Here is a 24,903-nt window from a genome sequence, read left to right on the forward strand (position 1 = left end):
AAGTAAACATTTTTTCACTCTCCTTTTTTTCCCCATTTTGGGTAAATTCTATAGATACTTCACTCTAAAATGTGTTACCAAACTGGGCACTGCTACCACGAAGCAGAGTGAACCAGACAATCGTTTTTAAGAAAACTGCTTATTTAATTGTTGGTGGTGATGGTGAAGACAACCATCCTGCCCCCCACCCAAAACCCCCCTCCAAATATTCCTTCGTCCCGTATACCTGAAACACAAGTGGCTAGACTATGATAAAACCCGAAACTGTACAGCTGAAGCCTGAGACAAAGCATGCTAGGACTATAAGAGCATGCAGAGTAGGAGAAGGAGTGGGCCAGGCAGAAGGGGGCGAAGGTTGAAAGTAAAGGAGGATGCTCCACCCTTGGATGGTTTCCATGTTACAGTTTAAGTCCCATAACCTTAAATTAAACTGTGTAAGAGGACAGGACAGAATAAAAGCTTAGAAAGTGATCATCAAAGTGCCTTAGAGCATTATTTCCTCCCTTTTGTTAGTGTCTGCCACACTCGACCACCTCCCAAGAAATGATGTGTGGGCTGCAAGTATAAAACTGTGAGTAAAGGGGTTTTGTGCTGTGTGATTGCAGGCAGCCAGATGCCAGCGTGCATATTAAACCTCCCGCATCAGGAAAGAGTCTCATCCTCTCCCACGTAGGGCAGGTTCATACTTCTCATCCCGTCACCGCTTTCCTGTTTCCTAAGTAACACAGCAGAGAGGCAGCGTTAGTTATAGCAGTGCTGTAGGCTCGCTGTCATTCCTATTTCACTGAACAGAGAAAATAATCAGATACTATTAAGCCCTGTTTACTAAGTCAAAGCAACCATTTAGCTGTTACATGGCAGAGTACACCGAGTTCATTTCTACAGCAGATACGGTGAAGGAGAGCCCCAGGAAAGGTTGAAAAAACAAAAACTGGTGAAAGCGGGGAAACAATATCTTAAAAAAGTAAAGATGGCATTAATTTACAGACATGTCCTTTCATTAAATGTCAAGACTGCTTCATGCAAGGGAAAGTAAAAACACATGAAGATAAATGGATGCTCTTGGCCCATGATGAACTGAGTGTGGACAAAAATGCTTTTTATTATGACTTGACTTTTAAAATGCTTCTTTAATTTGTTTTGTTTTGTGGGTCAACCCAGAAAAAAACCTAATAACCTAATGAACCCTCTGTGATAAAGGACATCGTTCTGTGTATCAGCTGGTCACCCGCTGTTCGCGTAGTTTCGTTTACACTCAGTAGCTTATGTGCGTCCTAATTTATCTTCCATTATATGAATGCCTAATTGAATGACATATTTACAGTATTTCCCCGCTACACAGTTCATACTACACCAAAAGCACCCTCAGACACAGATAACGACAGGAAATTGGATTGCAGGTACTGAAGGTTCTTAAGTGAAGCTCAACATTCCCTAACAAGGCTTCTCCAGACATCCCCAAACCACCAGAGGTTAGTTAACAAATGTGATGCACAGGAGTATTTGACCATCACCACCATACTGGGAGACAGCTGCTTATATCATGCCAGCGGGTGTTAAAATATTCTCTTGACCACTTAAACAGCATTACAGCAGGCAAGAACTATGCCAGCATTATTTACCTTTTTTGGTTACAATGAATGTAGCAGTATCTCACACTGCCTGCTCTGCCTTTCCTACAGGGCAGGAGAAGGGGGAGAGAAATAACACCAACAGTCTTTCAGACAAACTACTCGGCAAGCCTCGGCTGGCTCTGCTGCTGCCTTTTTCTTTAGAGTTTAGAAACTGTAGTGTTTTTGTAAACAGTGCTTACGTGAGGGTTTGCCCTGGAGGACACAAACTGCTGCGGTCCTCCTTCCGGCCCCAGTCAAAGGGGTTTCCGAAGGATCGCTTCCTGAGCATAGTTCTTACCAGGATCTTCAAAAAAGTAAACAGTACTTAGTAATGTAAAGATGAAAAGCTTCAATTTTATACATTTTAAAAATGTCCTTCATTTTAGAGCCCTAACAATGAGAACACAGCTAAAGAACTGATTTCTCCTAGATGTTATTGTCCTACAAAACAGTATGCAGTACTCATCAAAAACCACTATATCATTAATATGTAATTCATATTTAAGAAAATGTTTCTGCTGTGATAACAGATGGCAATGTCGTGGTAGATCTGATGAATTTGGAAGTCAGATGTATTTTCCATTTGTGACTTTTAACTTTTTTTAAGTTAAAAGTCAAACAAAAATGTTAAACAACATTAATTAATGCAGCTAAAGAAAATCTTTTTTTTGAAAAAATGAGTCATGCATCTGCTGTAGCTCAAAGTGTTGAAAGAGGAACTGAGTAGGTGCAGTGCCTCAGCTGTGGGATGGTGCAATGTGACTGAAATTCTTTTTCGTCTTTCGGCTGCTCCCCTTAGGGGTCGCCACAGCGGATCATCTGCCTCCATCTCACCCTATCCCTAGCTTCCTCTTCTGTCACACCAACGCTCAACATGTCCTCCTACATTACATCCATAAACCTTCCCTGAGGTCTTCCGCTTTTCCTCCTGCCTGGCAGCTCCATCTTTAACATCCTTTGTCCAATATATTCACTATCCCCCTCTGCACGTGTCCAAACCATCCCAGCCTTTCCTCTCTAACTCTGTCTCCAAACCACTCAACCTGAGCTCTGCCTCTGATGTGCTTATTCCTATTCCCGGTCTCTCCTAGGGAAAATCTCGAAATTAACTCTGCAAACCATACATCATAGCAGGTCTCACTAGCGTCTTATAAACCTGCCCTTTCCCTCCTGCTGCTATCCTTCTGTCACAAATCACCCATGATATTTATCTCCCACATCACCCTGCCTGCACGGTCTTCTTCGCGTGCACTTTAGATGGTTGACCCCAAGTATTTAAACTTATCTACCTTCACTACCTCTACTCTTTGCAACTTTGCTGGGTTCTATTTCATAAGTTGCTAAAACACTCTGTTGTACTAAGTAATTAAGCTAATTTATACTAATGCAAATTTGCTAAGAAATAATCTTTTGCTCCTGATGGAGCATTCGTTCTCTCTGGTACTTTTTATTACTCTTTCATTGTAGCCGAGTTGCCCATAAATGATACCCAAATGTGATATTTCCTGTTATGACACCAAGAGAAAAGCAAATTAGGGTCTGAAGTGACTGTAATGTTTTTAATGCTTTTGTGAGACAAACATTGTTCACAAACTCACCACTGTTGCCAGGCTGGGGATGTGTTTAACAGAATTCTCCACTTCCTCCTCGGTTACTTCAATAAGCATACAGCAGTTATCGTCCTCAGGGGGAAGTGGCTCAGCACCATGCCTTGTCACCCATGGGTGTACCTGGACACAAGCACAAGGCAAACAAAGGAGTTCTTTGAGTAATCAGATTACGTGCCACACATATAAACTTAGACAGTGTCTTTGGAGGCACAACAGTAAAAATTTACTCAGGCTGAATCTAAGTGCAAAATTATACTTGTTAGATCAACGTAAGCTATTCATTCATATCTATAAATATATGTAAACTGCTATAGATTATACTTCACAAACAGTTGATTTATGAATTTAATGACATAAAAGACTGTAATGTCCAAACAAAAGAACAATAATCCTTTTGACATTTTGTGTGTGTGTGATATTTAAACATGACACACGGCCACCGGCAGCTACCCGTGTGTTTACCTTAATCTGTGGGATCGTTATCCTGGTCTCTGGATTCTTGTCCAGCATTTTCAATAACAAATCCTTGAGATCATCTGATATGTCGGCACTGTTGTAACAAAAACTAATTAGACAACTGAGTAAATATGTTATTGAGAAAGTGCCAAAATTGTGTATTTAATTTAATAAATATGCTATTTATACAATAAACACTGGGAACAGCCATCTGTTAAAAGAGCAAGGCAGAACTTACTGTTCTGGTAACACCACGGGTTGTGTCTTGATTTTTTGATGAAGACTGAGAATGCGCTCATCCATAAATGGACACTGTGAATACAAAAAAAGTGTGTCGATTTTAGCAGGATCACTAGTACCAAAAAAATGTTAATGTTTTTACCATTCCCCAACTCACCTCTCCAAAGACAAAGCAATACAGTGTCACTCCCATGGCCCAAACATCCAAAGCCTTAGCAGAAAAGCAAAACAGGTTTAATTTGATGTGAAAATGATTGTTGGGTAGCTGAGATTCAAAATTTCATAAATGTTTGGAAAGCAGGAACATTTTAATGGAAAAAGAAAATCAAAAACAAAAGTTCTTGCATTTCTGAAAGTCATCCCAAGAGGGCACTAGTTAGCCGAATACTGCTTCACCTTTCCAGAGAAGTTCTTTCTGGTCTCAGAGAGCGTTTCAGGAGCAAGAAAAGCAGGAGTTCCAACTGTGCTGGTCAACAGGGCGTCAGCTCCCTCAAACTGGTTACTAACTCCAAAGTCTGCAATCTTGATGTGTCCATCTTCTCCCACCAGCAGATTCGACGGTTTGACGTCTCTGTGGATGATCCTCTGGTAATGTACTATTAACAGAAAAAACGAACAAACTTTATTATCGCAATCGGGTCACATTCGTAGTATTCACTTTATGGCAGAATTAAGATGTTCTAATGGTGAAAAACGGCTTGACCATTTTTTTTAATGGCTTGGACTCGTGAAGAAAAATCTCTGGTAGTGTAGTTAGACAGCCAGCAAGACGTTTGGTAAATGATGATAAATTATGTCCACACTACCTGGTTAAGATGTGAAAATGAGAGTTAAGTGTGCCTTAATTATTTAAACTGTTTTTAACTAATCTACCTGCACCATGACTAAAACAAGCCTACTTTCCTTTCCAAATGACTCCAGACTGTTTTTGTGTCCATCCCTGCTTGCACTGATATGCATTAAGAGCCGCTGAAATTATGTGAAATGAACTTTGTGGAGTGTTGCTAGAGTCAAGAGCAGCTCAGACAAAGGCCTTGTGTAAATGGCAGGGAAGAGCTGTAGGAGGACAGCACTTGATTGTACAACCAGAGCTTCATCTTCTTACCACAATCATAATTCTAATGGAAAGCATTAGCAGACTTTTATCTCTATAAGGACATGCTGATACTATGCAACATCACTGTAATGAGCTAATTTTTAAACAAAACTATTAGTATGGGAAAAACATCTCTGGCTGATATTTTTCTCCAAAGAGAAGACTGAATTAAAGAAATGACGCAACACAATTTCAGATCTATGGTCTAAGCTGTATTTGTGCTATTATTAGTTCACCTGGTCAGAAAAACCTGGGCTACCAGAATGCAAAGGTGATGTCATATGAATATATACAAAGTTATATGAGCAAGGAAAAAATAAAATGAAAAACTGAATCTCAGAATTTTGTCCAAACAATAATGAAAAAGATATTCAGCTTTTGAAATTGGTGCCTCTAAATCTGACAAGTATACACTCACCAACCACTTTGTTAGGCACACCTGATAACCTGCTCGTTAACACAAACATTTAATCAGCCGATGGCAGCAACCCAGTACTGTTTAGCAATGTAGACATGGTCAAGAAGACCCGCTGAAGGTCCAACCGAAGAATGGAGTCCGGAGACGAAAAGTGATCTGAGTGAGTTTAAACGTGGCCTGGTCGTTGGTGCCAGATGGGCTGGTCTAAATATTTCAGAAACCAATGATCTACTTGGATTTCTTCCACACACCTTTATTAATCGCCTTGTTGAATCTATGTCATGAAGAATAAGATTAGTTCTGAAGGCATGAAGGGGTCCAACCAAGTATTAGTAAGGTGTACCTAATAAAGTGTCCACTGAGTGCTTTATTTTGTACAAACTGAAAAAAACAACATTTCAAGACTAGAACAACTGTCACAGTCGGCGTGACCAAGGTAAACTTGTTTAATGAGCCATTTTGATGTTGTACACAGTGCTGGCCATCTTGGTGGGTTAACAACATAAAATCTGTTGAGTAAAATTAATTCACTTTGCAAGTCAGATTAAATCTATCTACACATGCGTAATAAACACTAATGTAGTCACAGGGTAGGTGGAAGAGTAGCAGGAGGTTTTGAAAACTCACAGTACTCGATTCCCCTGAGAAGATCCTGGAAGTAAAAACGTGCCTGGTCCTCGCTGAAAGGCTTATCGGTCGGCACCTCCATCACAGCCCTAGATACACACGGTACAACATCAACAGGTACACACACAAACACACTCAATTACCAATCATAACTAATGAGACTGGGCTCATTCCAGTGTCACAATCATATAAGAGGCTTAGCTTACCCTTGCTTCACCAGCTCAAACACTGTAACAGAAAACAAAGGAGGTTAGTGAGGACAAGCAAACTAAAAAAAAACAAAACACATCTTTTAAAGATGAGGTTAAAATTGACTTTGTTTTATGCTTGCTGTGATGTGTTGTTGTCTGGCCACAACATACCCATGTACAGATGGTCCTCACCGGGGTCATCCAAAACCTGGCACCACATTGAAGAGGAATGGAAATGTGTGAACACAGATACACAACAGATCATCTTTTGATCTTTTGTACCAGGCAAAGTTAAATATACCTTCGGTGGAATTTCTAATAAGAATACATAGAGTAGAAAGATAGCTTTACAGTCTAACACAATTTATGTACATTTTAAGGTTCTTCAAAATGCCATTGCTGTTTCCTTTCCTTTCTTAACTTGTTTAAAATTAGCGTAATACCAATAAGTAATTCTTAAGAGATCAAATGAAAATATCCACATGTTTTACAAGATTACTCACTTCTACTAGTTTGACTACATTAGGGTGGTCAAGCTTTTTAAGGATGGCAATCTCTTGATAGACTCGCTCCAGCGGCCCTTTAGGTTGGGCAGGCCCCTCGGGAGCGGCTCTTGCCCCACGAGGAGGAGGTCTCCCTGATGGAGGAAACAGGGGACAATATGGGAAGGGTAGAGGGACAGGATAAAGATAGAGTCAAATCCTAAGTATTGGTATGTTCTGTTAACATTAACATTATCATTACAGACATTACAGATGCTCTGCTCTGGCCCTGAATCTAAGAAACTTGGAAAGAAGCTGACTTTTTGAAGATGTTTCATCTCTCATCCGAGAAGCTTTTTAACACCTTGGCCATGTGATGAGACACATGATCAACAGCAGGTCAACAACCCTCTTAAGGGAGAACTTCCACTCGGGTTTAAATACCTGGGACGCTCCACCATTGGTTTTGAGAACTGAAGAAGCTCCTCAGATGAGAAGTGACACGTCTTCAAGAAACTTAAAGAAGTCCAGTCGCTTTTCTTTCCAAGCTCTTTAGATTACCATGAACTGGATGACTGAGACCTTACACAGAAATATGGCCCTTACTTACGTGGGAAACCTGCCTGCCTCATCAGCCTCTTCTTGGAAAGCACCTTCATCGCCTACAGCACAGAGAGGGAAACTTAGTTGGGTTGCAACAGGTTAAGAGAAACAGAAAGAGTCCAGCAGCCAAGAAAGCCAAAGAAAAGATAAACAGCAGCATGCTTACAGGTTTCTTACACTTGCACCCTAAACCTAGAAATTCTGTAGCTTGAAAATGCTTGGTGTGTTTGTCACTGCTGTCACTGTAGACAGCTTTCCTCAATCGTGGTGTGAAATGATTGAAATCTGAGCCGTAACAGACACATTTTCTGCACATTTACATTAAACAGCATTTCAACTGCACTACATCGTCTATCAAGTTTGGTATTTAAGTGGTTACATGTCATAAAGAAAGCCCAACTCCATTCACTACACAGTGTTTTCAAACATCAAATTTCGTCTGGAGGTGCCGACAGGGGTTAACGAGAAGTCTGGGTGGCAGGGTGGAGTCATGTGCCTCAGCTGACCCGATAGCGATTGAGAGCGCAACCTCTCTGACCCAGAGGAAAGGAAGAAAGCTGACTACAAGTTGGGCAGACGATAAGAGCACAACAGCTGAGAGATGCCCTGCGATGCGGATACACGCAAGTCTCCCACCTGTGAGCTTTGGGAGCTCTTATCCATGTCTGCATTCCAAGATGTGTGGAAGTGGACCAACAGTTTCTTGTGATTTCCCTTGCGTAAACATTGTTGACATACTGTTGAATTGTACTTTCTTTTTCTTTTATTTGAGAGCCAGTTCTTGACTGTGCAGACACTGACACAACTGTATCTATCCCTGGTCTAGACAGATCTTTCTGACCAATGTCTCTCTCTCCACCAGATTATGTCTTCAAAAACTGCCAAGGTTGACAGGAATTTGTATCAGACTTGAAGAGAAAGCATGGTGTGTAACAGCGGCATTGTTTGGTGAATATTTCCCTATTCTTTAATAACTTAAATGCCCTCAGTTATTATGTCAATGATATAATCACTGAATGCGACACGGGGCCTTTGTCACTCGGGAGGAATATTAAAATAATCCCTTTGTCGTTGTCAATCGCTATCATGCAGCTTAATGTGAACTGCAGCAATAATCAAGAACGGCAAAAAACACAAAAGCCTGAAATGATGTGTTATTACATTAGTCGACGAGCTCAATTATCTGGAGACATGTTCACATGCAGAGGCTCCACATCAAATCACACCAGTAAATATTACAAGAGGGGTTGATTATTGCAAAGTTAACCAGCGGTCGCCTGACCTGTGATAAGGAAATAAATCACATCTGGACTCGCATGTGCATTACAAACTCACATAGTATGTGTTGTCATCCTCATTGTAAGCCAACTTGACAACACCATAGGAGCCCTGTCCGGAAACAAGCAAAAAAGAAAACATGAGGGAAAAATCTGAATAAATAAATATATATATGTGCTGTCAGCGTTACTCTCGTTAAAATGACGTTAACCCCATAACCACATTAATGCGGCAAATCTCCATTAGCGAGTTAGCGCGGATCGCCCCGTCATTTTAACGAGATTAACGCTGACAGCACTAATATATATATATATTAAGCAGTTAGTTCTTAATGTGACACTAAAAGTGTAACGCAAATGCAAAGGAATACATAGATACACACAGGAATAAATACACAAACACACAAGGGAATTGAGTGGGCTGCTTCAAAATGAGAACAGAGAAATTTCAAATCATCGCTCCTCTCTCTCTTTCATTTTTGATTTCAGGCTAATTAAGGAAACTGGATCTGGTTTATGCTATCAAGCTTCCCTGCCCACACACAGGAAATTCAGGATAAAAAGTAGGCCTAATTACAAGCCTGTGTGTACGAACAAAAACAAACAGAGAGAGAGAGAGAGAGAGGGCAGTGTCGGTTCCTGCTGGGGGAGCAGATTGCAGATTAGAGAGACAGCACACAGCTCATCCTACAGTCCCGGAGATAAACTGATAACACAAGTTTCTCCAACAATTCAAAGAGGCTTTAACTGTCTCCACTGTGCTCAAAAGCGCACACATTAAAAGGTCTACCTACATACGGAAATACACACACATTCTGCCTTAACGATGCCCACAATCTAAAACATTCATATAGGCACACACACCCACTCACTCATACACACACACTCTCCAAGCCTTGCACAACCCTTAGAGAGTGCTATTTTTACCAGCCTCTCATCCATCTTCCAACTCTCCCATGGCCTCGTGGTTTACACAGAGTTTGGGAAATGAGGACAGCCGGGAAGGAGGATATCAGAGACTGTCCTTGATGATGTGTGCTACTTGACAGACATGCAGTAGGCGGACGGGAGGAGAAAATGGAAGAGTCAGTGAAAGGGAGCAATCAGTGAGCTGTCTCTCATGGTACCTTTCCAATCTCATCTTTCAGCTTGTACTGGTTGAGTTGAACACAGTCCTTTAAGAGGGAGCGAGAGAGGGGAAAAAAGAAAACAATCGTCACATCATCATGAGTATTCCTACAAAATCTGCCTGAATGTTGTCTTGAACCTCAAATTTGCCTTTGACACTTTCTCTCCATTAACATTTTTTAATACATTTCTTCATACCAGCCACTGATTTGCTGCCCTCTAAATCAGGACAATTACTCATTTTTTATGCAATCCAGTTTAAATCAAATTTCACTTCTAATCAATAATAAATTCAACTGTAATCAACAGGACTCATCAAAGACAAGAATGGATAAATCACAAAGAAAAATGTATATATATTTGAAAACTATCTTTTCAAAACTCCCAAGGACACCTTAAAGTACCGGTACACAATGACAGAATCACAGTAAATTATGGTAGAGCTGCTAATCTAAACATTTTTCCATTTTTTTGTTTTGAACAACAGAGAGGAGTGTGAAGGCTTTTCAGTCAAATGCATTGTTAAAGTAGAATGATAAGTGAAAGGGTTAATCTAACATCATGTAGATCTCATGTAGATATCGTCAAGATTTAGGCAGTTGTACTACTCTTCCTGATACTTCTCTTCGCCATTGTCATTAAGAGCTTGGTGTGTGTGTTTGTGCTAGGATATTTTGAAGAGCGTCAAAAAGACAGCTTAGCAGTACAAAGGCTGTGAGAGAGAAAAAAGGAGTAAGAATAGGGAAAAATTCAATAGATTTTCTTCAGTATGAAGGGCAGAGCTAATAAAGTTGGAGCTTATTGATATTACAGTCTTGGCTCCCATTCCAAAGGCTGTCCCACACATCATTAAAACACATTTCTAAATGTCATTTATTTGACTGCTCCTCTCTAGACTGCAAGACATATCTGCAGGATATCTCTAAATATTTCACCTAATTAACCTTTATCACTTTCAATATGTAATTCTGAGAAAGCAAAATGTCTCTTCAGCCTGCTGCTCTGAAAAATCCTAACTACAACTACATGTAACAGCTACACAGCTACATCTACTTGGACTATAAAACCTTACCTTTGTGTCCACAAAGCTTGCTCTTTATCACTTTGCTGCTGATTTTAAGACAAATGCACATGTAGTTCTTACTGTCAGACAGCTGTGGTATTACTTATGACATACTAACATGTGTGGGGCACTTTAGTGCCTCGCTCTGTGTCATTAGTTAGGTTATCCATGTGTAATGGTTTATGCAATACACAATGCTGAAGGGAATACAATGAGTCACATGGTGCAAAAATTACATAATAACCAAAATATTATGGCATATGCTGCAACCTCATTATAACTCATACTGACTTAGCACTCGTGGTAGATATTAAACTACTGCTACCAATATGGCTAACACTTATTATATAGCACGATTAATTTGATTTAGCTATATTTTCTCCATTTAACGCAGGCTGAAACACATTGCAAGCTACAAAATCCTTATACCATTAAAACTGAAACTAGGGGGCGCTAGCGAGCCAGCAATGGAGTAGGACGTGTTTCTGAAGGCTCCCGCTAACAGAGTTTCAGAAATAGTTTTTTTTCAACCTACAAAGTCTCATTTTATGTCACAGGGGAAGCTAACAGTTTTATATACTATATTAAAGCTTCACTCGAGACAAAATGGCATCGAACCTAAGGAAATACAAGTACACCGGAGGAACTGCGGCTAGGCCCGGCGCATCCTCGGGCGAGAATACCAATGGTGGCCCAAGGGCGGCGCCTGGCTCAGCGACCACTGAGGAACGGGCTCAGCAGAGCGATGGGCGCTTTGTGGACACTGATGCCCTGAAATTAGAGCTTCTTCAATCCATTAAAGATGATATCAGCGTGGTGTTAAAAGAAGAACTCAGGAATGCACTGAAAGAAGATTTTGATAACATTAGGGCTGACGTGCAAGAAGTGAGAAATGAGATTGCTAACAATACGGCGGCAGCGCGCGCTGAAATGGATGGAGTTAAGGCCACGGTGAAAGAAGTAGAGGACGGGCTGTCAATGTGGAGCGATGAGGTGGTCACCTTGCAATCTACGGTGAAGACTTTGAGGAAGGAGCTATCTGACCTGAAAGATAAATGTGATGACATGGAAGGCAGGATGCGGAGATCCAATATCCGTATCATGGGGGTCCCGGAGGGCCCGGATTCGAGCTCCACCACGGCCGTATCCGCGCTACTACGTGAAGCGCTGGGTATGGATAAAGATGTTATTGTCGACCGCTCACACAGGAGTCTGGCCCCGAGAAGGCCGGGTGGTAACCCGCGGGCCATCATAGCCAAGCTTCATTACTACCAGGACTGTGTGGAAATTCTACGCCGTGCCAGGACCCAAGCTCCGCTGAGGTTCAATGGACAACCGATTGCAATATTCCCGGATTTTACGACCTCGGTGGCCCGAGCTCGGGCTGCTTTTACAGAAGTCCGGAAACTTCTCCGTGAGCAGGAAGGTATCCGTTTTGGGATCAGGTTCCCAGCGCGACTTTGTATCACGCACAACGGGGAGGAGAAAGAATTTCTGGATGCGGCGAAGGCAATGGAATATGTTAAAGAACATATTGTCAACATTTGAGGAGGCTGCGCCTGTCGCTCTATGTGGGAGCGCCAGTGCTACGGTTGGTTGTCTCAGTTACGGCTGAGTGTACATGACTGTTTGTTGTAGCGTTCGCACGGTGATGAAAAGCTTGAAGAGACACTTCTTGTTCAGACATTTAAACTTATTTCATAAACACATTTTGGTTCATTTTATTTCATGGCAATACCATTGGGTTTAGAAAAGTTCTATACTTTGTTTGGATGTCGATATATGTATGTGTATATATATATATATTTTCTTTTTCTTTTTCTATTTTATTGACTATTTTTCTTTGTAGGATATGTTATGTCAAGCGGCCAGCGGGAGCCTAAGAGTCTGGCTTATAGTAACCCAAACAAGCACTAGGCTATATGTGTGGATCTGTTTGCAGGGGGTTTGGCAGTCACCATGTTCGATCTGGTGTAATTGCTCATTGTGTTCTTGGTTTGGGCTTCAGCCAGATATGTTTATTTTACTTATCAATGTGTTTTTTGTTTTTCCCTTTTTTTTTTCTTTTTTTTTTTCTTTTTTTTTTTTTTCCTTCTTCTTCCTCCCCTCTCTTTCCTCTTCTCCTATGCCTGTTGTGCATCTGGAGCTTTCATATTTTATTATTTGAGCAGGGATGAGCACAGCGCGATCATTTAGTGATCGGGTGGTAAATTTTGTAAGCTGGAATGTAAAATCACTCAACCATCCAGTCAAGCGGAAAAAGGTTATTACTCATTTACAATGACTTAGAACGGATATAGCATTTCTCCAGGAAACGCATCTGCGTACCTCTGATCATCTTCGAATCAAGTCTGGATGGGTAGGCCAGATATATCACTCTAAATTTAATTCTAAAGCTCGGGGGACAGCAATATTGATAAGCAAAACTTTACCATTTATAGCCACAACTGTAGATGAAGACCCTGCAGGCCGTTTTGTTGTAGTTGTAGGACATTTATATGGTTTCCCCTTGATTTTAGCGAATGTCTATGCCCCTAACTGGGACGATCATAGTTTTTTCACTAATGTCTTTGCACGGCTTCCCAACATGGCAACGCATAATATTATTCTTGGTGGGGACCTAAATTGCTCATTATCTGCTATGGACCGCAGCTCGCACAAATGCACGCCTATTTCAAAATCAGCACGTGTTATACAGCGTTTTCTTCATAACTACGGGTTAGCTGATGTATGGAGATTTCGTAACCCAACTTCAAGTCAATATTCTTTTTTTTCTAATGTCCATAAAACATATACTCGTATAGATTATTTCTTTCTGGACAAAAAACTCCTCCCTTTGGTGACAGACTGTGATTACAAGGCCATGGTGATTTCAGATCATTCACCTGTTGTTCTTTCACTGCGTATTCCCAATGCCTACTCCAATTATCGGCCATGGAGGTTCAACCCAGTATTGTTAGCAGACGAAGAGTTTGTTAATTATATTAGGTCTCAAATAGATTTCTTTCTTGCCATCAATCAAACTCCAGAGATGTCACCATCAACTGTTTGGGAATCTCTAAAAGCATATCTGAGAGGCCAGATAATCTCATTCTGTGCGAACAAAAGGAAGAGGGATACTGAGCAACTCTCTCTATTGGCTGACGAAATTACTAAACTAGACGCTGTATATAGCCATTCCCCTGACCCGGTATTATATAAACGTAGGCTGAAATTACAAACTGAATATAATCTTCTATCTACAAAACAGGCTGAGTATCTAATTTCGAAGTTGCGTAGCTACTTGTATGAGCATGGAGAAAAAACAGGCAAGCTGCTAGCTCATCAGCTACGACAAAGAACAGCTAATCAAGCTATCCCTGAGATCCGGAATGACCAGGGAATAAGATGCACGGATAACCAAGGTATAAATAATAGTTTTTTTAGATACTATCAGACTTTATACAGCTCCCCCCCGGCTAAGGATGACCTGGCTCTAGAAAATTTCTTTGAGAAACTTGATATCCCTTCCTTAGGAGAAGATGCGGCCACCAGTTTGGAGGAGCCCATTTCTGATGCTGAAATTGAAATGGCCATACGGAGTATGCAGTCTGGAAAATCACCTGGCCCCGACGGGTATCCTTCCGATTTTTTTAAGAAGTTTTCTAACCAATTGAATCCATTGTTAAAATCGACTTTTGAAGAATCTTTCCTCTCACAATCCTTGCCTCCAACAATGCGTCAGGCAGTGATCTCCCTAATTCTAAAAAAGGATAAGGATCATTTAGATTGTGGCTCATACCGTCCAATATCTCTGCTGAACACCGACACCAAAATCCTTGCTAAAGTGTTGGCCCGCCGTTTAGAGAAACATCTGCCCTCCATTATCTCACCTGATCAGACAGGCTTTATCAAAAACAGGTACTCGTTTTTTAATATTAGACGTTTATTAAATATAATCTATAGCCATGTCAAAGGTACTGTATTGGAAACTGTTATTTCACTTGATGCTGAGAAAGCGTTTGATCGGGTGAGATGGGACTTTCTTTTCCATACGCTTGAAAAATTTGGCCTCGGGAGTAATTTTGTATCCTGGATAAAAGTATTGTACTGTGACCCTGTAGCGGCCATTCGGACCAACAATAGTCTGTCCCCCTTTTTTCAGCTTCAGCGTGGCACACGACAGGGGTGCCCTTTGTCACCTCTCCTTTTTGCCATCGCAATTGAACCGCTAGCTATTGCTCTAAGACACTGTGTTGAGGTTGAGGGAATACGTCGTGGGGATATCGAGCATAAAGTCTCTCTTTATGCCGACGACATGCTCTTGTTTATTTCCAACCCTTCAAATAGCCTCCCTAAACTTTTAGATGTACTTAAGGAATTCGGGACAATTTCCGGATATAAGGTGAATTTCGGGAAAAGTGAGGCAATGCCTTTAGGTACAATAACCGGGGAACTTTCGTCTATTTTAGCACCTTTCAAGCTCAGCTATAACAAGTTCAAATACTTGGGCATTTGGATTACGCAGAATCATAGAGACTTGTATAAAACTAATTATCTTCCTTTATTGTCTAAACTAAAGGAGGATTTTGGAAAGTGGGAGTCCTTGCCTCTTTCGCTGGGTGGTAGATTAAATATCATTAAGATGACTATATTCCCTAAATTTCTATATCTTTTTCAGTGTCTTCCAATTTTTTTAACCAAGTCTTTTTTTAATAATCTAAATAGTCAAATCTCCTCCATTTGGAACAAAAAACCACCTAGGCTGAAACAGAGTGTATTACAAAGACCGCGGAGCGCAGGAGGCTTGGCACTCCCAAATTTTCTGTTTTATTACTGGGCAGCTAATATAAGAGCATTATTGTACTGGATGAAAGACCATGATAATTTATCATCATCATGGGTAACACTGGAGCGGCTATCGGTGAGTCAATCCTCCCTGGTGTCTTTGCTGTGTGCCAGATTACCTCTGGCGAGACCGATCTCCAGCTTCACCACGAATCCTCTTGTTGTCCACTCACTGAAGTTATGGTATCAGCTCAGACGGCACTTTAAACAGACTGAACTCTCTCTTAATGCACCACCGCATAGACACTGCATGTTCTCCCCATCCTTGACGGACGAGGTATTTAACATATGGACAAAGCTGGGAATAACGTCAATGGCTGCTCTTTTCACGGACAATATCTTTTCCTCATTTGAACAGCTGGTGAACAAGTTCAAGATCCCTCAGTCACACTTTTTCAGGTATCTACAACTCAGGAATTTTGTTGCTTCTAATACTGACTGCTTTCCGTCCTGTCCACCACCATCCCTTTTGGATGATATTTTTGATTTTAAGCCAAATGCTAAGCGGGTTATAAGTGATGTTTATGAGCTGTTGAGTAATTTTAGGCTGTCCACATTGCAATCACTTAGGGAACGATGGGGAAGTGATCTTGGCCAACGGATTACAGATGAGACTTGGCACAAGATAATCAATAGCATTTCTTCATCATCTATTTGCCTTAAACATGTGGTGATTCAGTTCAAAGTTGTTCACCGTCTCCATTGGTCTAAAACTAGACTGAGCAAAATCAAGGATGGGTTTGACCCCACATGTGACCGGTGCAAACGAGAGCCTGCTTCCCTATTTCACATGTTCTGGGCGTGTCCAAAACTGGGTAGCTTTTGGAAAAGCATATTTGAAACCATATCCAACATATTTGGTGTTCCAATTGCACCCTGCCCGTTTATAGCTATTTTTGGAGTGACGCCTTGTGATGCCAGTCTTTCCAAATCACACTCTGATCTTCTGGCCTTCTGCACTCTTTTGGCCCGTAGAATGATATTATTGAAATGGAAAGAGCCACTTCCACCTGTATATGGGCAATGGGTTAAGGATATCATGTACTATACTCAGCTGGAAAAGATCCGCTACACTGTAAAAGGTTCGGTTCGGCGGTTCTATGACACATGGCAACCTTTTCTTACTTACTTTGAAAGATTAAGTCCGGATACTATTGCTTAATGTGCGTGTGAGTGGGTTTTTTTTTTTTTTTCCTCTTGCTGTTGTTCATTTATTTTATTATTTACTTTGTATCTGTAACTTTATTTTATTTTATGTTATTTTGTCTCTCCTTTCCTCTCTGGCTGGGTTTTAGTTACACTGTTCTGGGGGGGTGGGGGCACAACTGTCTGTTAATTTTGCCATAATTGTTGTTGGAAGCAATTCTTTGTTCAATAAAAAGACCTTGATCAAAAAAAAAAAAACTGAAACTAAATTAGCTTTAATGCTTAATCATACCTGGAGGTCTGTGATGGAAACACTGTGGGACTCCACAGTGGGCCGGCGGGGCAGGCGTGGAGAAGAATGAGGTGACGTGATGGGGGAGTACGGTAACGATGGATAAATATAGCGCCCATTAAGTCCCGGTGAGCTACAGGGTGAGGTTGCTGTTTGTGAGCGCTCCTGCAGAGAGAGTTTCCTGTCTGAAAAGTTTAACCTTCCCCTTTGCTCTTGGCTTCCGGGTAGAAGAGCTTCTGGCCGACCAACTGTATGAGACAGAAGGTCACAGGATGGAGTCCGGAAAGGTGCTGCCACAGAGGAAGCTGGCTCCGGCGTCTCTGAACTGTCCATTTCTTCTACCTGACATGAGATGGATTTGAATGGTTTATACTTCTCTTACTTACTAATCATCCACTTCATATCCTCTATTCACCTGCACCTTGATGTACTTACGGTTCTACTAGACAAAGATTGTTATATGTAAAATCCTGCTAAACCTTACACTTCATACAGTAGACATCAACATCTCTAGCATGAACCCTTGCCTTTGTTGCTCTTACCTCTTCCTCCCCAGCCTCTCCAGGCGGTCGGCTGGGTTCATACTCTGTTACGACAATTAGGGACTCCATTGGATCCGGCGAGGGTGTCTCAGAGTGGGTGTTTAAAGGTGGGGCAGGACAGCTGCACAGTAGATCAGGCAAGGGCTGAGAGGGTTGCATTGGATTTGCATGACTGCTGCAAGAGGCTGGAGGCTCAGCAGATGGCCAAGGGGTTACATGACAAGGAAACATGGTGCCTCTTCACAAAGACTGCCAACCAGTGCTCCATCAGATGGGAACGTATGGGGAATGTCTCTTAATCTATGACAGCAAACTAAAAAATGAGAAAGTGCATGTGATTAATACTTCACACCCTTACAACTTCTGTGTTATTTTCTTTTTTATTATGACCATCTCCTAGAGTATGCTGCAGATAGTCCGTTCTTACACTATCCCAGAGGTTGTACTCTGAACCTTGTAACCTTTAATCTATAATTATGTCTGCAATCATGCAAATGATTCACGGTGATTGCTTGTTAAGATTCAAAACCACTCAACTTTCAAGATATTTTCACTACGTTCAAGTATATTTATATTTATTTATATAAATATTAGAGATGGCACGATACCACTTTTTTATGTAAGATAAGATAAGATAAGATAACCTTTATTAGTCCCACACGTGGGAAATTAGTTTTGTCACAGCAGGAGTGGACAGTGCAAAAGTTATGAGGCAAAAATTAGAATACAATAAGAATAAATACAGTACACAACTGTACAGAATAGAATAAAATAAAATACTATATACAGTAGAATAAAATAAAATAAATATACAATAAGATAAAAATAGAATACAAATACAAATACTATATACAACTGAGTAAAAATACAACGATGACAGAAAGGATTATTGCACTTAGTATTATTATGTATGATACCAATACTGATATCATAAATTTGGATATCTGCCGATACCGATATAAATCCAATATAGGGTATTTCATAATCAATAAAATGTTTTTTTAAATATTTTGCTGCATTTTGTATAAGTTCATACTCAAGTTTAAAAAAACCCCAAAACACTAAAGCTATTTTTTTTTTACCTATATGCAAAAAAATACACTGCACCCAAAATATTTCATAGTTCAGCAATACTGATCAATCTAATAAAGTTAAACCTACACCATCCTCCCTATTCTGGTATTTTAAAGAGTGCTTAGTGGAAATATTAAACAACCTAACTAATAGGTATGCCAACTCCCAGCAAAAAAATTAAAAATAAAAATAGGGAACCACCCCCCACCCTCATAATGCTTAATTGACGTAATGGACTTTAATTTAAAGCACGTGTAAAAGAAAATAAAAAATTTTTAAAATGCACATAAGTCAATAATTTTTCTACAATAATTAAATAGATTCAACATCTTTATTCAACAGAATTGCAAATGAAAAAGTACTGCAGCTTTCTAGGTTATAAATTTGACTTAATAGTTACTATATACAATAATGGATTTCTATACATTTTACATCAGACGAAAACTTTGACTGTAAGATTCAGATAATTATTTATTAAAAGCTAGAAATGACAATTAGAAGGAAAAGTATGTCTTTGTGCCCCCTTTTCCCTGTTCATGCCCTATCGGCCCCGCTGGCTAAGCTTTGCTAGATCCGCCCCTGCACACTTACCAGCCGTCAGCTACATAGAAAAAGATCCTGGTGTAGAAAGTAATATTAAATAAATTCTAACAACAGCTGATCAAGCTTAAACGTTCTGCTGTTGTTTATCCGCTGGTTTCCTCTTTCTGGCGCAAAGTGGGCGATAAACAAACAAGAGAGACGGTAGTCGTGACAGAAAAGCTGATCAGCTGATCATTGATCAGTTTCATGATTGAAGTAGCAACAGGAGAGGGAGGGAGAGAAGAGGCAGTCGCTCCATATATTGGTTGTTAAGCTTAACGTGGGAATGCTTTACGAACATTCAGAGATGAACTTACACACTTGCTTTACTTCTCTAGGATAGCTTTCTCCGAGATGAAATGCTGGTTTATGAGCACGTAGCGAGGCTCCAGATGCTCAACCAGACCCCGGACAAGTCTCGCACGCCACAGCCGCTCTATCACGAGATGCACACTGCTCCGACGTGCTAAGGTTATGAGCTAGGTTACACTATGTCACTAGTTTTGTGAGGTGCTTTGTGATATTTAATGGATCAGATTACATTTTTTATTTCTCTCCGATATCCCATCCAGTAATTTAGATCAGTATCGGACCAATACCGATACGTAATATCGGATCGGTCCATCTCTAATAAATATATATATTCAATAAATTGGATTTGGATTTAGGGGAATAAATATATTAAAAAATGAATACAACCTAATAACACATAGTACACAAATATCCTTATTATCTTTATTGAGGTGCAAAGCAATACATCTACACATTATCTCATCATCAGCAAATATTAATTAAACCAATAGCAATATAATGTGTTTGTAAAAGATGCAATTTCCTATTCACACAGTCCCTTTTGCCAGAGTTCTCCTAGTAACATCTGCACAGTCACCTGGACTACTAGACATTACTCTTACACTTCACCTGTGATTTGGGTGAAGCCAGATTAAACAAACTACTAAACTTCAGTTCCACTATTAATAATTTTAGCTTGATGCACAGTAAGCCAACTTCACTGAAAAGGTGCATACTTCCCCTGTTTTTGAACTGGTGCCATACAACTTTAAACTGTGAACTGGGAGCCGAAATTAAGAAAAACAGAGGTTGACTGTTTCTTTTCAGCCAAGAATAATTTAGGGCTGGCATAAATCCTGTGACAAAGTATGGTAAATTTTACATGTAAGGTTCAATTATCCACAGAGCCTGAGCAGCACGACCCAACTTGTGGGTGTAATGAAAACGTGTGGGATAAACAATCAGGGATGCTGTTCACTGGCTCTGAAACATAAGCAGATAGGGCTGCTTCCATAAGAAACATCCATGGTGCAGAAATTTTCCCACACGTTCTGTTAGGTGATAATTAATTCAGGCAAACGCGTCTAGTATCGCAAACTACAGATACAATGCATCTATAAACGCATGGGTGCAGTCTGCTTTTGATGTTGGGCACACAGTAGCGTGGTGGTTAATTTTTATCTGTGAAGCATCTAACCAAAACCATTTCTTGCATAATTAAAAGAGGCTAATTTCCATCTTGAAATCCACTCAGTTTATTATTTTCCTATTACGTGACAGAGAAATGGAGACAGGAGAAAAGAGAAGAGGAAAAAGAAACAGACAGATCCCCTATATTTTCTGTCATGGTTTTGACAGGATTGTGGCACTGTCGGTGTGTGGGAGCTGAGTAAACCTCACAGATACAGAGAAAAAAAACAACAAAGGGAAGCCATAAGGCAAGCAAGACAGTGGGAGATCCAGCCAAGCTAAGAGCGAGAACCATGTGTGGGAAGAAACACCCACTCCAGGTGGGCTCTCTTCTTTCACTGCCAACCTATATATATACAGTACTATTGTAATGTAAACTGACAAAAGAGGAAAAGAAATGCTGCACATTACAGAATAACAGTTTAATAAGAAGGAACTGAAATTGCTGGGTGTTTTAACTGCCAAGTCTATTTAGCCACTTAAATTACCCCCTTGTGATTTTTTTAAATGTTTTTTTAACTGTTACGTTAAAACATTTTCAAAACCAGAAACATTTTCATTTCAATTTTGCTGTAGAGGATAAATGTTGCTTATTTGCGTCTTTCTCAAGTCAATTTAACACCTCTGGCTTTCATGACCTCTGAAAACTTCTGACATGTTATTAAAAGCAGATACTTTTTGGTTGGTTTTAATTCATTAAAACAAAAGTATTCCGACTAGAAGTGAGTGTTAACTTACCCAGTTTGACCTACAGATACACAGATGACACAAAACAAGGCCTGTTTCCATAAAAACAAAAGGGTGTTTATGCAGTATCATCAGTTGATGATGGCATAAACTCCTAACGTGACATTGTAACTGTTAGTCAGACAAGACAATATTACTGCAAATCTCATTTCCTACCTAGAAGGGCTGGGTTTTCAGCAGGAGATGTACTTGAATGCTGAAATCACGATGATTTGGTTTGATACAATATTTTGCATCCACTATTTGCTAAAGTCATTTTTGAAACTGCAAACTCCCAATTCCCTCGCACTAAAGATAAATACGCTACCTCAAAGGTCACCAAGTTTCTGTGACACAAGAGAACTGCACAGACTTCAATTTCATTTTTGTACAAAAACACTGTGCATCATTAATGACTGAACTGCTGGCTAAAGCCCAAAACTTCCCTGATCCCTGCGGATCACAGCAGCACGACGAAGAACAAGGAGTCAGATTTGAGCCTCGAGAAACACCAACAGATGCTGCCTAGCTCCAGATGCCATACCGTGCCTTTTACCATAACAAAAATCATGTGACCTGCCTGTCACTATCTAAGCGGGAGAGGATGGGAGGGGAAGAGAGGACTTATCACAACTTGCAGGGGGTCCAAGCCATGTAGAGCATTAATAACAACACAGGCACTGTGTTATGGAAATACCAGTACAACACAGGGCCATCTGGAGCAGAGGAGGATCCCCAGCTTCATTAAAAGATCAACAGGGTTACACTGTCAGCGATGTCCGGCACCGTGCAAGAGATAAGCTCCTGTAAATGGAGGAATTATTGTCCTTGATCAACTTAGCTGCAGTGTTGCCACATAATCACAGCACAATTTAGGGAGAATCCGAAAAACTCATTTGGTGACCCAGACATTAAATTGAATTTATTTATTTCAATTTTATTTATATAGCAAGCTGCATTTTATTGCAAGATAAAGACAATCCAACAGAGAGAAACCCACCAATCTGAGGGTCCTCGATACGAAAGCACTTGACAATGGTGGAGAAAAAGATCTACCTTTTAACAGCCCTCCAGTGGATTCATGGAGGGGCAGCAATGCAAACTCCACAAAGACTCTGTGATAATATGTATCAGTCATGCCCTACGTTACAATGGCACAAATCAAATATCAGCCATTTGAATCAGCTGTGTTGGATCAAGGACACATCTAAAACCTGCAGGACACCAGCCCTCGAGGCCTGGAGTTGCCCACCCCTGTGTTAAACGGTTTTAATGATATGACACAAGAGCCCCCCGCCACAGAGGGGACAGAGATAGTAAGGGATATTTAAAGGATTAAGAAAACTGGGATTAACAGGTTAATGGGATTAATTAATGGGTAAAATATGTTAAACCTATTAAATTGGATTTTAATTTTCTTATTGTTTTGTTTTTACTCTAACTTATTTATTTGTGTATTATTTAAAGTGTGCACCTTATCTCTCTTCACCTCTCTATTGGACAAACTTAATTTGTACACATATTGTACTAGTTCTGTTACCAGGCTTCAAAACATAAATTGCTGAATGAAAACAAAGAATTTCAATAATAATAATTATTATTATTATTATTATTATTATTATTATAATTATAAAAATAATATGGTACAAGTAAATTTAAAGGGCATTTTCCAGAATGAAGGTCCAGCACATTAAATGTGTTTCGACACATTTCTACTCTGTATCTACTGAAAGGTTAAGGCTAACCTTATAAAATAACCACTAAACCTACTATATCAAAGTTAAAGTTCAATTTATTCCTGTAGAGTGATGCCAGGAGTTAAATGTGTCAAATATATATACTTTAAATGGTTTTCCAAAACAAAAAATAACATAATGATAACTAAAATAAAAAACATCGGGGACTCTGTGCCATCAGAGGCTTTCTCTCCTCAAGAATATGTCAGCGCAACTTCCCAAAATGGTAACATTAGATGTTACCAGAGCCCAACATGAAGATTTGAGACTAAACCGAGACTCTGCAATTTCACAAACACACAAACAATCTTTGAGATAACCGACAAACAATAACACATGCAACTGGCACCACCGGATTTCGTGTTACTTACACCCACAGATAAGAGCTGCTACATCGACTGTAAATGTCAAAGCGGTTAAGCTGCTCCGGTGTTGTTTGGGCGTTCACAAAGTCACCGCCGTCTCAAGTCTAAGCTAACTTAGCTCTGAGCTTCTAAGCCAACCAGCTCAGCTAACGTTAGCAGCTGCCTCATCTGGCAAGATACAGATGTTGTGGATGAAGGAGTCAGTGATGCTAGTACGTCCCAGTAACGTTCATGCTACAGCCGCTGGCAAAGATGCAGGAAGCAATCGTTTAAAAAAAGAAAAAGAAAATTGTATATATACTGTGTGATTTAACAAACAAAAACCTTACCTTGGCGTGTTATTTAGGCCTACAAGTGAGAAATGTAAGACTCCCCCTCCTTCCTCGTCTGCTGTGTGAGTAGCTTCTGCCCTGCGACAGCTAGCTAGCTGTTTGAGAAACGGAGACTGTAACAGACTGAGAACCGATGTTTTGACGGACCAATCCAGCTGAGCACGCAGGTCCCGTGCTTCACATGGAGGAAATGATAACTGCAGGCATTTAACGCAACGCTTTTATATGCTAACAAACAACCTAAGCTACTTCCGCTGAAGGCTACGATGCCCTTTTGCCTTCTTTTATTTCACGAGTTTTAAATATAACATTCACGGTTCCTGGTCGTTTCTGCCTCAACTGCTTTATGACCTAGTGGCACCATCTTGTGGTGTACTGGAGAGTTGGACCTAGTAAAATAAACTGGCCTTGGCTCTTTAATGATGGGCACATTTTATTTAGAGGTCTAACATAAGACTATTATATTTAGGATGGCTGTGATGGCTACCAGGACACTACAGCCAAGCCACTCTCATTACACGTCCTTTGTGTCTATGTGGTTTTGCATCTGATAGCCATTATCTTTAAATCATTGAGCTTCCTGCACTGTCTCCACAGTACATACTGTATATTATTGTAACAGATCTTGCTTGCTCTGCATTTGGTATAAAATGCTCTCTAGATTTTTGCATTAATTTAAAACAATTCAGGAAAACTAGGGGAAAAAGGTAAATTTTGTTGCAAATTTCAGACTTAGAAATCCTGAATGATGATTCATGGTCATAACTAGTTAATTTACAATCCAAAACATTGTGGGTTTTTTTTTTTTTAAAGGGTACACTTATGCATAAAAAAATGTGATAAACAATCCCTCTAACACAAAGCTGGTGTCAAGTAATCCAGGGTTCTGCCCATTCACATGAAAGAGATGAAGATAAAACTAAAAAAAAAAAATTTAAGATATTAAACACAGAACGCAGACTGGAATCAGCAGTCAGTTTCTGAAACAAGAAGCG

General features: G+C 40.2%; 1 protein-coding gene across 4 annotated transcripts; it reads right to left on the reverse strand.

Annotated features, from left to right (window-relative positions):
• On the reverse strand, positions 1 to 24,226 carry camkk2 (calcium/calmodulin-dependent protein kinase kinase 2). Of its 4 annotated transcripts, none has more exons than XM_085413725.1 (18): positions 23,906 to 24,224; positions 17,612 to 17,924; positions 17,070 to 17,411; positions 9,741 to 9,788; positions 8,672 to 8,725; positions 7,344 to 7,395; positions 6,755 to 6,888; positions 6,423 to 6,459; positions 6,267 to 6,288; positions 6,061 to 6,149; positions 4,316 to 4,515; positions 4,077 to 4,130; positions 3,918 to 3,991; positions 3,686 to 3,773; positions 3,212 to 3,343; positions 1,814 to 1,917; positions 1,623 to 1,676; positions 1 to 715 (listed from the first exon to the last, which is right to left on the reverse strand). In XM_085413725.1, the coding sequence occupies exons 2-18, from the start codon at positions 17,840 to 17,842 to the stop codon at positions 643 to 645; spliced, it is 1,788 nt and encodes a 595-aa protein (XP_085269851.1). In that variant the 5' UTR covers positions 17,843 to 17,924; positions 23,906 to 24,224; the 3' UTR covers positions 1 to 642. The 4 variants fall into 4 exon arrangements, with proteins under 4 accessions (XP_085269851.1, XP_085269852.1, XP_085269853.1 ...); XM_085413726.1 differs by lacking the exon at positions 23,906 to 24,224 and adding an exon at positions 23,583 to 23,712; XM_085413727.1 differs by lacking the exon at positions 9,741 to 9,788 and having other exon boundaries at positions 23,906 to 24,226.
• Between the last annotated feature and the right edge of the window lie 677 nt (positions 24,227 to 24,903).

The sequence above is a fragment of the Rhamphochromis longiceps genome, linkage group LG7 (genome assembly GCF_057381845.1).
Source record: "Rhamphochromis longiceps isolate RC_006_pf linkage group LG7, R_longiceps_female_GT1.1, whole genome shotgun sequence".
NCBI classification, from domain to species: Eukaryota; Metazoa; Chordata; class Actinopteri; order Cichliformes; family Cichlidae; genus Rhamphochromis; species Rhamphochromis longiceps.

Excerpts from the sequence above, each read along its gene's own strand:
- camkk2 (XM_085413725.1), bottom strand. The coding sequence starts at position 17,842 with ATGTTTCCTTGTCATGTAACCCCTTGGCCATCTGCTGAGCCTCCAGCC. Across the intron at positions 4,131-4,315 it reads GAAAGAACTTCTCTGGAAAG|GCTTTGGATGTTTGGGCCAT; the intron begins GTGAAGCAGTAT and ends TTTTCTGCTAAG. Across the intron at positions 3,774-3,917 it reads CCCGTGGTGTTACCAGAACA|TGCCGACATATCAGATGATC; the intron begins GTAAGTTCTGCC and ends TTGTTACAACAG.